The sequence below is a fragment of the Zophobas morio genome, unplaced genomic scaffold (assembly GCF_036711695.1).
Source record: "Zophobas morio isolate AGI-343-1 ecotype UQ-CSIRO unplaced genomic scaffold, CSIRO_AGI_Zmor_V1 ptg000006l, whole genome shotgun sequence".
NCBI lineage: Eukaryota > Metazoa > Arthropoda > Insecta > Coleoptera > Tenebrionidae > Zophobas > Zophobas morio.
The window spans coordinates 14,819,089-14,833,392 of record NW_026972111.1 but is presented as its reverse complement, the minus strand read 5'-3'; the positions used below and the strand labels follow the sequence as shown (position 1 = coordinate 14,833,392).

Below are 14,304 nucleotides of genomic sequence, written 5' to 3'. Positions count from 1 at the left end.
CAAGTCAAATACATTTATTCAAGCAGTGGAGTACAATTGATTCTTAAGATATTACATGGCAAGAGGGGCGCTGCTGAGGCTTAGGGCCTTTTCAGCGCTGGTGACTCTTGTGAGCTTCGCTAGGGAAGTCTAGGGAATTTCAGCTTGAGTTGTCATTGCCACAGAATATCATGATCATAGATGTTAAATTAAGTTACCTAGATACCCGACTACCTAACCCTGCGCTGCAGAGAGAAGTGAAGCTTCAAGGTCGAGTGGCCGCCATTTGTCAGAAAGGCAAAACATTGCTGTCAATGTATGATCGCTTGGTAATATATTAGGAAAATAGTGCTAAATATATGCTATATATATGTATATATGAATTAAAGTATAGTTCCAAAAAGTGTTGGTTTATTAAAAGCGAAATATGCCGGCATCGTGTTCCGCATTTGGGTGTACAAATCGGTTTAAACCAGGAGGAAACGTCCAGTTTTTTGGGTAATTTGCGGTGGATTGCTAAATCGGTTTGTCTTTTTATTATGTGATTTTGTCTTTGGATTTCCCCTGAAAAATGAAAAGCTCTTGGAACAGTGGGTTAGAGTAATGAAAAGAAAAAAAATTACACCAACAAAAGCCAGTAAATTGTGTAGTGACCCTTTCACTGAAAGTGATTATTTGGTGCGTCCTGGCACGTATTTACTGCTTAGGTATTTTTTTTTTAATTTTAATGACTTCTGATTTATGTAAGAATTGGAAAACTATTTTAATTATTTTTCTCAATAACGTAACATTTGTAGTATATTTTAAGTTATATGTACTTTTGTTGTATGTCAGGATTGGCAAGCTAACAATAAAATGTGCACCTGATTTTCTTAGAACAAATAAATAATATTTTACCCTTACTTTCACCATTACCGTAATACGATTCTACAGTATTTTGCCTCTTTGACAAATGGCCGCCATAGGCTTCACTTTACGCGACGCAGTTGCGCATCTAGTAGAGTATAAGGTTAAAATCTATGATCATGATATTCTGTGTCATTGCTCTGTCCAATACGTGAATTAGTTGTCGGATAACGAATTGTATTTTAAATTTCGCGCTAATTTCACCCCACTTGACGTCACACCCGATGCGTATGCCTATACCATGTCTCCTTCTACCATGGTATTACCTACATTATGCAAATTTCCACCAATGCTCGACGATTTTCGAAATTTAACTAAATATATTTTCTTGTAGATTTTGGGCCTCAGAAGTCACTTCTAGCTTCATTTCTTCGATAACTTAAACCATTTTTCCAGAATCGTTCAGTTGAAATATCGCAATTTTTAAAAATTTCGAAAAATCCAAATTTCACAGCGAATTTTCCGAAAATATAATAATGGTATATTTTTGAAATCAGCACGTCGGGATATATATCCCTGAATTTTTTAAGAATTTTTAGGAAACTTTTTCAAAAATGAAATTTTTCTCATGCAAATTTCGACCCATTTTCGACAATTTTCGAAATTTAACCAAATACTTTCTCTTGTAGATTTCGGGTCTCATTTCTCCGATAACTTCATCCTTTTTTCCAGAGTTAGTTAATTAAGGCTTGTAATTAAATGACAAGTATAAAATGCATTTTTTTTAGGTAACTTAAATGGTTTGTTATGTACATTAATAAGTTTGTTCAGTAGAAATTGTAAGTATTAAAATAAAACGTGACCAGTACAATGTGCAAGTATTTAATTGTGCTGTGTTTAGTAAAAATAATAGATGTTCAGTAGAAATGCCAGAGTGTCTGGTTGACCTAACTCATGGTGGAAGGAGACATGGTATAGCCTATACCATGTCTCCTTCCATCATGGACCTAACTGGCAATGGCACGTTTTAATGAATACTCCTATTTAGTAAAAAATAGTAATCTATAAGTACATACGGGTAATTGTAACAATAGGTAGGAAACAATATTTTTAACAAATATTTTTATTGGAAAAATAAAACAAAGGTCTATACATACTAAAAAAAATAACAATAAACAGTAAAATAATAATAATAAACAGTCTTCATTGTTTCAATAATAACAAATAAATGATTCTATATAATAAAGATTAACATGCATATTCTAAAAAAATAATGAGGTTATATATCATGTGTGGGTGTTAAGTATAAAGAACACCATTATTTTCTAACGAACCTGTTCTATTTCTACTGAACGTCTATGATTTCTACTGTATATCCAACATTATTAACTAAGCTTTCGTTATTTTTACAGGACAATAGTTTTATTTACTGAACAAAATGAATAATATACATAACTTCCATGATAAAAACATATCGTTAAAATTAGTTACTATAACAAAAAATTTGTTATATGACAATTAAATTTTCAAATGAACAATTGTATAATAATATCGGTAAAGGTAGCTTGTCGAAAAAATATTATACTGAGCAGAATATTTTTACCGGTTAATTAATTCAGTGCATTGAAATACAGCAATTTTTAAAAATTTCACAATATTCCATACAACATAATGCAGGAAGATCTTGCGTCATTTTTAGAAGTACATAGATGCACGTTTTCAAGTTCAGTTCGGATTGCAGAGTTTTTGTTCGGATTAAAAAGGCATCGACTTCAAATAGCCTCTGTTCGGATTACTGGATGTTCAGATAATCGTGAGTTCAGATTAAAGAGGTTGTACTGTATTTACAAAATGAAATGCGATTTCAAAATTTTGAAATTGGTCAAAATAAAGTACCTCGGTCGTGTGTCGGGGAGGCAATTGCACCCATTGCCCCCCCCTGGATCCGCGCCTGTTTGAAGTTTTGTCTCTTTAAATTTGAAAAACGGCTTTTTTGCAAAAATTACACTTTATTTCATATTGCTTACTCCATACTAATAAATGGATAGAGTCCTCTGTCTAAAAATTTGGTGATAGATCTAGAAAGATTCAAGAAATCGAATGGTTCAAACTGCAATGTAGATTCCTGTGTCGTTTTGAAATTATGTCTCATTAAATTTGAAAAAAGAATTTAAGTCAAAAATGACACCCTTTTACGTATTCGTGACTCAAACTAAAAGGATCGCGTATCCGGTCTGAAAATTTGCGAATACTTCTCACCGCAATGAGGTTTCTTGTGTCGTTTGGGAGTTATTTCTCTTTAAATTTGAAAAAAGACACTATTTAACTCAAAAATGACGTCTTCTTACATATTCCTCAATTCATACTAAACGTTTGAATTATCCGGCAAAAAAATTTGCTTACTGATATTGAAATTTTCCAGGAATCGTATATTTGAAACCACAATGCAGATTCTTGTGCTACTCTGGAGTTATGTCTTGTTAAATTTGAAAAAATTTTGTTTTGACTCAAAAATGGCATTTTCCAATAATTTGTGTCTGCGATCTAAACGAATCGAGTATCCAGTCTAAAAATTAGATTCTAGAACTAGAAGTCTTCGAGGAATGGAATGCTTTAAACCGAAATGCAAATTCCCGGTTTTATTATTCAAAAATGACACTTTTCAATATACTTATAGTCTCTGAAAATGTGCTTCTAGAACTAGAAAACTTCAAGGAATCGAATGCTTTATACCACAATATGAGTTCTAGCATCGTTTGATTGTTATTTCTCGTTAAGTTTAAAAAAAGTCCCTTTTCAGCTCGAAAATGACATCTTCGTATACACATTTGCCTCTACGATCTGAATGGATAGAACATCAGGCCTTTGAAAGTAAAATACTTCAAAGAATCTAATTCTTGAAGCTATAATGGGGGGTCTTGTGCCGTTATGGAGTTATATCATGTTACATTTGAAACAAGGCTGCTTTCTAGCTGAAAAATGACACCTTCTTACATATTTCTCACTTCATATTAAACGGATAGAATATCTAGTCTAAAAATTTGCTCATGGAACTAGAAAGCTTCAAGAAATCGAATGCTTCAAACAAAAGTGTGGATTCTTGCGACTTTTTGAAGTTATGTCTTTTTAAACATGAAAAAAGGCTGTTTTTAAGTCAAAAATTATACTTTCTTACGTATTCCTCACTCCATATTAAATGGATCGAGTATTCGATCTAAAAATTTGCTAAGTAGTAGAATATAATTAGAAAAGTTGAAGGAATCCAATGCCTCAACGTCGATTCTTGTGCCATTTTGGAGTCATGTCTCGTTAAATTTCAATCAAAATCTCAAATTTTTATATAGGTAACTATACTGATTTCCATAAAAATCCGAACACCTCGAAGGAGTTGAGCCATTTTGTTCATATTATCGGATCCGAAATGGGCACAGTCATGGAAGAAATCAAAATTTCAACAAAAACCCTTTTTATCTTTTGAAAACAACGTTTCGTCTAGCAGAATTTTGCTTTGCTAATTGATTTGCGTTACTTGTGTAGAAAATTTTAGGGCTGTCGCGTAGAGAACAAAGTGAAAAATGCCAAGACGTTGTGAGCCGGTTTATTTTCATCAACTGAGTGAGTTTGAAAACGGCCGCATTGTCGGTATGAGAAGCCGGTTTTTCAATACGGCAAATTGCGGACCGTATAGGCCCTAGAGCTTCAACGGTGTTGCAGTGTTGGAGGAGATGGTCTGAGCAAAGATCGTCATCTACGAATTGCTGCCCTACGGGACAGATGTTCGACCACTCGTGCAATTGCAACTGATTGGATGGGTGCGTTGGATCTCCATGTCATCAGTTTATCGCCGAATAAGGTCGTTTGGGTTGCGTTCATATCGACCATTTCTTTGCCTCCCATCGCCACCAAGACATCGTGCTCGTAGCTTGCAATGGTGCAACGAGAGAGCAAATTGGGACCACGAATGGAATCGGGTAGTGTTGCCAGACGAATCCCGGTTTTGTCTTTAGGCTCTGGACGTAGGAGGATGAGACGATTATGTGGAGAACGTCGAAATATGAATTTCGCTGTTCAACGCCATACAGCTCTCACACAAGGTGGGATGGTTTGGGGTGGCAGGTGCCCTCTAGTTTTCATTCAGGGAAATTTGAATGCAAGAGGATAGATACATTGATACAGTACTGGAGCTGATTGCAGTTCCTTACCTCAGAGGGTTAGATCGACCCCTATTTCAGCAAGAAAATGCACGCTCGCATACGACAAGGGTCACAACGGAGTACCTTCAATAACATAATGTTGAAGTTCTCCCCTGGCCTGCTTGTTCACCAGATTTGTCACCAATCGAACGTGTGTAGGATATCATGGGCATACGTCTAGGTAACTTTCAGCATCCCCCGAATAATTTAAATGACCGTCGTATGCGGCTTCAAAAAACTTGGGACGAGATCCCACAGGACACCATATACCATCTTCTTTCAAGCATGCCTCGCCGAGTAACTCTTTAATTTATTATTTATGGCGGTAGATGATTTAGGAGGTTTTGAATTATTTAGGTATGTGTAAGAAAAACATCATGTATGATAAATTTATTTTATTATTTGTCATATAAAGCATGCGTTTTGTAGGCACCGTGTTAGCAATGGCCAGATCTTTCAGTTATTTCCATCACATCTCGGAGGGACATTCGAAGTACTTTACATGAAAACCCTAGAATTTTTGAAGCGAAAATCGTTCATTATAAGTTCAAACATTCAAACATTTTAATAATATTGAATTATAAATTACTTACGGCGCCCCAAGAGTCGTAAGTTCCGGTTATCCTGATGAAAACTACCGCCCTTTCTTTGAAACGAAGATTTTGACAATCTATGCAATCTTCATTTCTTCGATCAACAGCCATCTCCCAATTTGAATGATTGACAGAAGTTTCAACAAAATATCTAAAGTGTCTGGTACCACTACAATCATCTAATAAAAGTCTCATTGTTGAAATCATGTAAGGTTGAGCTGCGGATTAGTAATTTTTACAAAAAAAAAAAATAATAAGATTGCACTGAGGTACCCAGTTGTATTGTAATATTTCCACTGCCTATTATGTGATAGCAACTAGAACCATATAAATAACCGTCAAACAACTTGGAGGGACGTTCTCTTAGAAAATGATCGTCACTATTATTATTATTCTTATTCTACATGTATTCTTGCGCTTACCCTTCAATAACAATCGCTTTCTTGTCTAAAGATGCAACATTGTAATTGGGGCAAATAATGCCATTTGTAATTGTGGGCATACCACTTTTGAAATATGCTTTGAAGGATATGATGTGAAAATCCTAATTTAAAAGTAAATAAATGACGTGAGTACTGTTTATATTCTTACTTCGTTGGCTGTATTTTGCGTTCCTACAATTTTTATGTACTGAGCTACCTGCTGAGTAAAAAACAGAACCTGGTCTGAACCACAACTAATACGACTGTAGTCGATAACTCTTCTCCAATTCTTCTGATCAAGAGAAACCGAAATGTAATAAGAATAAGAACTACAACGAATTTTCTTAAAACTGTAAATAATATTTATGTACGTACCGGTTATCCCCATCCCAGAGTCTCATTTTGAAGTGGTTAACAATAAATGGAGTACCAAGCTTCACAATAATTCCACTTTGACCGTCTATACCGTGGTATGCATAGTTACTTTCTGTGTTTCCACTGTCTGTCAACAACCAAGATGTATTTTTTCCAAGAATCACTTCAGCGTTGTGTTCAGCAGTTGCTAGATTTTCGTCCAAAACTTAAAACTCTCATTTTATTTTTATCCCGAATTGGGAGAAAAATTCTTACGACAGAACCCGCTAGAAGTGGAAGTTTCTGTTTTGGCGCCAACGATCTCGGCAATGGCCTCTAACAATTTTTCAGAATTGAATAGTTTCGAAGGCCAAACTGTAGTTACGATGTCCACGACAGTCATCGACGATAAACGAACACACTGTATAACTAAATCATCGACATCGTTGTTAATTTTGCACCACTTAGCCACGCTTTTGAAAATTTCGATTTCAGGAGCAACAAAACTATTGCGTTGTAAAAGTTTAATAATCGATTTCTGTAACAAAACTATGACGTGTGCAAACATTAACACTACTTTGGTTTTACTTGGGACAGGTCGGTGAAACTGTCACTGGTGACGACTTGGGATGTGTTAAGGTCCACGAAAGAATAGCAGGCTTCGAGCAATTCTTCTAAATTGTAGAGATTGGCAGTGTTGAGGACGGCGCAAATATTTTTCAAATTTAGAAGGGGTTTTAGTTTTTTAACGATGGTAGTTTGGAAGTCTGTTAATGAATGTTGATGGGCAAATTCAAGTATCTGACGGGCTGAATCAACATCGATGGTATCTGAAATGTATCCATGAATCTGGTTCTGTTGTAAGAACTGATGGTCCACCTGTATAAATGTATTTTAATAGGCCACGTAATGTGTCAAAAGGCATGCCGGTTATTGTTATTTCGGTCTAAAATTTTTGTGTAAGGATTAGTTTGCAAGAAATTCTCAAATCTTTTACTTGGTTTGTGTTTTGCGGATCTTCGTAAAGTATAGACTCGAAGTATTTACTCCTCGCGGCCAGAATCACCTAAAGTGTTGTAATACATTTCCGATAACTCAAACCACGTAATTGTAGGCTAACCTTGTGAGCATATACTTTTTGGTCATCGACGAGCAACGTAATATCAGAAAATTTCTGGTTGAGGTAAAGAGATGCGACATCTCCGAGTAACTCGGTGGTGTCTGTAATAGTCACGGTTTCGTCACTTTCCACCATTTTCTTTAGGTTTTACACAGTTTAAGCATTGATTAATGTACTGTCGGGAAAATGAAAGAAGGCCGGGTGAAAGAATGTATGTTGATTCACTATCAGAACAAAGCGCTCGGCAATTAGTTATGATCATCAGAAACAATTCTGAACACGGTTACCTCGTGCAAAAAATAAATGATCTGGACTAAATTTCTCACACTCCCAAACAAACCCTGTACGAGTCTTCGCGAGAGTTATTAGCATTATACACTTGGATAATTGCACAAGACATGCGCCGTTGTGCACGATGCACGTGGGATTATGATGGCAGAAACCTATGGCAGAAACCATCCGGTACATAGTCGTCTCAATATGTCGCGCCGTAAGGGACAAACTATTAGGAGCGGGACACGGTTCAAACAAAAAAATATTTTTCTTGTTGTACTGTGATTTAGGTTTTTAAACACAATATTATTCTGAATTTTGAAGATGTAAGACGCTGCACGCACGCCCATGAATATTTCCACGCGTTCGTCTCCCTTTTCGCATCGACCAATTTTCATTTCCACGACAGTTTCAGTGTTTTCGTTTGACGAGATCAACACTGAAGGTGGAAATATTCTTTTGCCACAGATTACGGATACCAGATGGTTCACTTGTGGGCGTAACTGTCCGCAAATTTTCCGTGCGCATGACACTAAAATTGGTTCGGCACTTTTAAATCTCTTTGAAACTGGTTCGACAGATTAACACGCAAAATAATATTTACAATGAAGCAGATATAAGAATAAAAGTTTAGGTAATAATTCAGGGAATAAATAACATTACAAGGATTAATTTCTACGTTTTTGGTTACGAAGGGATTTTTTTAAAGTTTTAAAATAATCAGAAAATTAGTTAAATAAATACCTACCTGCATTAAACTGTATTACAGTATCGTTTAGTAAATATATCTTGTCTATAATGCCTGATTTTGTAAATGAATAAGAGAATACAACATTTTCCCTTCTTTTCCTTTAAACTCGTTTCAGTCTTAAATAACCACCAAAAATCGAAGATCATTATAAAGACGAGTAGATTAGAAAACTGTAACAACAAAGTTCAGAAATGCAAGCGCAGCAAATTTCATTAACTATTCCCTCCAATTCTTCTAACTTTCGGTAACCGTTTAAGCCGTATAGTTAAAGAGGTTACGTTTATTCACCATGCAAAAATTTTAACACCACTTTCTTGTTAGCACTATATTCGAGAATACGTGTTTTTTACGCTCTAAAATTTTTTAATGCCGATGCATGTGTCCGCAATTCTTTTCAGAGGAAATTGTGAAATGTTAAGCATTTGTAATAATCATAAATCATTTTGTGTAAGGCAAATAAGTATTTTGTTCGTTTTTTCTTCACTTAGAACCTCATCCCTTGCATCAGCGCTGTAATTTTTCTCTGACCGCCGCGCTTTTAAATTCAAAGCTTGCGAACCAATTTTGGTAGAGCGTGCGTAGTAGCGTGAATACCGCTTGAAATCTCGGGACACCGACTTCAAAGTTTCGACAGCTGAGTGAACTATCTGGTATCCGTAATCTGTGCTTTTGCTTTATATAGGCAACACAAAATGATAGAGAAAGAAGCGTAACCACATCGGTTAGAAGGCGGATCTGTATGTAGAAAAATGTTTAAAATGGTAATGAAGAACAAAACATGAACTACCAGAAAATTTGTAGTGAAATGTGTTAGAAATTACAATTAAATAAATGTACTGAGATAACTTCCATCATTGTTTTTGATTTCCCTAGAAAACACACTTTATTCTTCTAGCTTACTAAAAAAAAATGTTTTTGCGCTGCCATAGTTGTAATTGACATTTTACGTTGACACGTGGCGTGTCGCAATGGCAATGAAAAAGGATCTAGTGTTGCAAAATACAAACGAGGAATTTAAGCTTTAAAAAAATAAATTGAGTATCACAAAGTAATTACTACTAATTGATAATCAAGTATCTAAAGTTATTATAACAAAAAGTGGCTCGAAATTTAAAAAAAAGTGCAATTTAAGTTGTAATCTTAAATAGGGGAATTTGTTGATCAAAATTTAGATTTGTAGTAATTTGACAGTTAACACTAATCGGTGGTTTGGTTTATGTTGTTGACAACTATTATGTTATTACTGTTTGTTAGTAGTTCTTGTTAATTAAAAAAAACCTTTTAAACTTGACGTTATTCGCAACCTCACGCTGAATCATAATCACAAGATTCTCTCTGATCTGGAGCCGTATATAAAAATGTTTCCACTGGTAAGTATTTCCGACTTCTTGGGCTTGTGTCATTCTGCCGCTTTAAAAACGCTGTTAATTTATAAAATTTCGAATGATTTATGTTATGTTTGATGCAGAGTACTTTTCAGAACTGAATATATTGTCCACAGTGTGGATGCTTTGATAATTTCCGACTTAATTTGGAAATAAACTAAGAGCGTTGTTTCAGAAAATTCGCGTATTTTATTGTTTTCGCACCACTTGATGCATTTTTGATATTCGGCTTCATACGGATTTGCGGCTTTTGCAGGCAACAAATTTGCAGTTGCTTTATCTGCAGTTCTCTGAATACGTGCACGAATTTCCTTTTCAACTTTGAAATTCAAAATCTAGCCCGGACAAATTGACAGATTGGTATTTGACGTATTTAGTGATAAATTCAATACCAACATAATTTCGGTTCAGTAGTATTTATTCTTTTAGCCGTCGCCTGCGTTGACAGTTGCGCTGATAAAGCCTGCCGAATAGCCACCTTTGACAGATAATCCAGTAGTTACTTTCGACGCCATTTTCCTTCTGAGGGCGCTAGTTATCCTTGAATGACAGTTCAAATTTGAATTTGACGCATTTGTTTGTATTTGTAATTTTCGTAGTTTTGAACTAATAAAATACGATTAAAAATGCATTGTTGTATACCATCCTGTTCAAACAGTGATTCAAATGTTACCTACCACGAGTTTCCAACGCAGAAGCAGAGGTTTTCTGCGTGGATAAAAAGTAGCACTCTTGGGGAAAATTTGAAAGGTTTGCATTCTTTAACTATTAAAAAATAAATAAAATTCTTGATATAACGTAATAATGAACGTTAATTTCATTTAAGAAAACTTTGAACCTCCTTCGGAGAGGCCAAAAATCTGTATTCTTCATTTTAATAAAAATTATTTTTTCTACGATTCTGTGGGTAGATGCAGGCTACAAAGACATGCAGTTCCCTAGTTTAACAAAGGTGTAAGAGAGAGGTGTAAGAAGGTGTGTAACTGATTAACCGAAACCATTTTCATCAATCAATAATAATCAATGAAAAACTTCACCAACAATCCTAAACCTACACGGAACATCATAAAGCAACAATTTCTTCTGTACATTCAAATTGGTCAACTGTCAACGAAGGATAACTAGCGCCCTCAGCAAAATGTGTCCAAATTTTGCATATCGTCCAATTTCGCTATTCGGCAGGCTTTATCAGCGCAACTGTCAACGCAGGCGACGCTTTTAGCGATTGAAAAATGTTATTTTTTCAAAAAGGCAGCGCAAAAAATATTGTATGATACTCGTGTGAAAACTCCATTGCATTACTCACTTACATACAGCGCTCGACTGCGTCTCGCGCCATATTCCCGTTCGTAATGCAATGGACCGTTTTCAACACTTGTAACATAAATAACTATTACTTCTTATAAAAAAAATCATCAAATTTTCAGTATATACCTACACAAACAAAAAATTCATAATTCTAAATTATTTTTAAAACGTTGGACAAACAAGCAACAGATATTTGCCTAACAATCCGTCCTCTGCTTACAAGAGGTTGTTTTCTATTTTGCTAAAAAACAAATTCTATTCCATTATCAACAATAAGTCAGCAATTTGGTTGGGGAAAATTATTATTATTATTTCATAAGACATAAGCGCTTTAGGGTTTGCTGAAAGTCTGAAGTGACGGAAGAATTTTAAATTTATAGGTATATCAATGAAACCAGAAGCGGATAAAAAATTATCTAAAAAAAATGAAAGTGAAAATACAGAGATCTTTCAAGAAATTGATAACGGCAACATTTTTGGATCTAGCTTTTGTGATTTTTGAAAAAAAAATTACTCAAAATGTAAACTAGAGCACATTTTTTTTGAGAGGACGCAAATAATATCGAGAAACGTGTGTATCTGTTTCTAACATGAATTATGTGCCTTGGACCCATAAAATATTGCCAAAAGGTATGTTTACTGGTATACCATAAAACAATTCTTAATATAATAATATTGCCATCTTTTCGTATCCTAGAAAATAATCTTTGTTGCCAGTCGTAAAGGGACAATTAGTGTCAATTACAAAAGAAACTTTTCAGAACTACTTTTGCCTACTCTTTATCTTCATTTAGTTCTTAGATACTGTTCGTTTTGATTATCTGGTACTAAGATTTTCGAAATTTTCCGTTTGAAAGCCAAATTTTTAAAAATCATAAAAACTGCTTGACCAAATTGGTTAATTTTTGACGATGCTCGAAAAAGTAATTTTTTTTAGATACTAGAATTTATACGAATTTTCGAAGAAATGAAACTGAAAATAACTTCACATGTCGAAGTTTACAAAAAATATGTTTCAGTAATTTTCCAAAATTGCAAAAAAATGCAGAACTCGAAAAATCGAAAAGTCGAAAAACTGAAAAATCACAAAATTGAACGAAATATTCATAAATTGGGAAAATAAAGGATTGAAAAATTGGAAAATCGAAAAGACAAAAAATCAAAGTCGAAAGCAAACTTAAAAAATGGAAAAATTGAAAAATCAAAAATCTGAAAAAATCGAAAAATTGAAAAGAAAGAACTGAAAAATCGAAACTTTGGGAAGTCGAAAAATGGGAAAATCAAAAAATAGATTAATTGACAAATCGGAAAACTGAAAATTCAGAAACGTCAAAATTTGAAAAATTAAAAAATACTGAAGAAGTGAAAAATCTAAAAACCTAAAATTTAAAACATTTAAAAATTTTTGAATTTAAATATCGTAAAATTGAAAAATGGAGAAATCGAAACAACAAAAAATCAAAAAAATAAAAATTCGAAAATCTAAAATTTAAAAATCGAAAAACTGAAAAATCAACAAATCGAGAAATCGAAAGTCGAAAATTTAAAAAATGAGAAAATTCAAAAATCGGATAATTCAAAAATCAAAACATCGAAAAATTGAAAAGCCCAAAAGTAAAAAATCGAAAAACAGGAAATCCAAAAATCGAACCATCGAAAAATTAAAAAACTGAGAAATCGAGAAATCTAAAAATCAGATGATCGAGAAAACGAAGATTAGAAAGCCGAGAAGAAAAGTCAAAAATTGAAAAATTGATAAAATTGATAAATTGAACAATCAAAACATCGAAATATCTTAATTCGATAAATCGAGAACTCAAAAAATTAAAAAAAAAAAATCGAAAAATTGAAAATTTATAAATACTAGGGATGTACCGACTACTGGCCGACCGGTCGGATAAGTCGACTATTCGGCCGTTTTTCATCGTCGGCTGGCAGTCGGCGACTGGTCGTCTAAACAGCCGATCGGTCGACTTTTTTTTATTAAAATTGAAATAGTATATAAAACAATTAAACCCGGTTTACAGAACCTCAATTTAATATTTAATTGCGATTTAATTTTTAACACCGCGTCAAAGTACCATGTGATCGACTCTACGCCAATCAGATGTCACTAATGGCCTTGTTAAATGCGGGATCAACTTAATCTCAGTTAAAATATTGTATAAACTGGGCCTAAATTGTGTTATTCTTTATTTTTGTACTGAGTTACTACAAAAAAATTAAATGTTAGAATTATTATCCAAACAAATTTAACATATTTTTTGGAAAACAAACTTTAGTTATTCCTTTTATTAAAATAAAACAAATTTTTACGGTAGAAACAGAAAAAAAACACTGTCGCATTTATAAACCGGTTTTAGCAAAGCCGAACAGTCGGCCGACTAGTCGGTTTTTACTGGCCGAACAATCGGCTAGTCGGTTAGTCGGCCAGACCTACAGTCGGTACATCTCTAATAAATACGGACAATTGAAAAATTGAAGTATAGAAGAACAGAAAACTCGATAAATCGAAAAACCTGGAATTTTAAAAATTGAAAAATCGAAGTCTAAACCAGTCGAAAAATATAAATTCAGAAGTTTAACGAAAAATTGAAAATCCAAAAAGTAAAAAACGAGAAATCAAAAAATCCAGTCCAAAAATCGAAAAGTTGAAAAAGAGAACAAATTAAATGCGCACTAGTTTTAATGAAATGTGAAAAGTCCCAGCATTATTAAAAACATTCAGCACAGAAGAAACTATTTCAGCATTTGTAAAACTGAAAGGGCAATAAATAAAATAATGGCAGATTATTTTTTCTATTTGCGCAATAAATAATGCAATTTAGAATTATTTAATTAAATTTGCTCATTCGTTAAAATAACTGTTTCTTTAATAAATCAATTTGTATTTGAGAAAAAATAGTAGGATATAAAATTTAAATTACTATCTACTATTGTAAAGTTTGGAGGTTACGCCATTTCATTGTTGGTGTCAAATTTTGGTGAGCGTTTTGCCATTTGATAATACAATTTGAAATGTACATTTTTAATATTAAATCGTTAAGATGTCCAAGAACTTTGTTCACTTATTTGTTGTA

The 14,304-nt window shown here is 33.8% G+C and overlaps 1 protein-coding gene across 1 annotated transcript; it reads right to left on the bottom strand.

Moving 5' to 3' along the window:
- Nucleotides 1–5,398: 5,398 nt before the first annotated feature.
- Nucleotides 5,399–7,874, bottom strand: LOC135123670 (BTB/POZ domain-containing protein 9-like). The gene is made up of 11 exons (XM_064048518.1): nt 7,508–7,874; nt 7,385–7,453; nt 7,267–7,333; nt 6,976–7,217; nt 6,664–6,925; nt 6,409–6,613; nt 6,203–6,362; nt 6,034–6,155; nt 5,885–5,973; nt 5,612–5,829; nt 5,399–5,529 (listed from the first exon to the last, which is right to left on the bottom strand). Exons 1-11 carry the CDS (start codon nt 7,640–7,642, stop codon nt 5,488–5,490), a joined length of 1,611 nt encoding a protein of 536 aa, XP_063904588.1. The 5' UTR covers nt 7,643–7,874; the 3' UTR covers nt 5,399–5,487.
- Between the last annotated feature and the right edge of the window lie 6,430 nt (nt 7,875–14,304).

What these genes read in the sequence shown, in the direction of transcription:
- LOC135123670 (XM_064048518.1), bottom strand. Translation starts at nt 7,642, where the DNA reads ATGGTGGAAAGTGACGAAACCGTGACTATTACAGACACCACCGAGTTA. An exon ending in AAAAAGTATATGCTCACAAG is followed by an intron (nt 7,454 to 7,507) that starts GTTAGCCTACAA and finishes ACAACACTTTAG; the next exon opens with GTGATTCTGGCCGCGAGGAG. An exon ending in CTTACGACTCTTGGGGCGCC is followed by an intron (nt 5,530 to 5,611) that starts GTAAGTAATTTA and finishes CAAAAATTCTAG; the next exon opens with GGTTTTCATGTAAAGTACTT.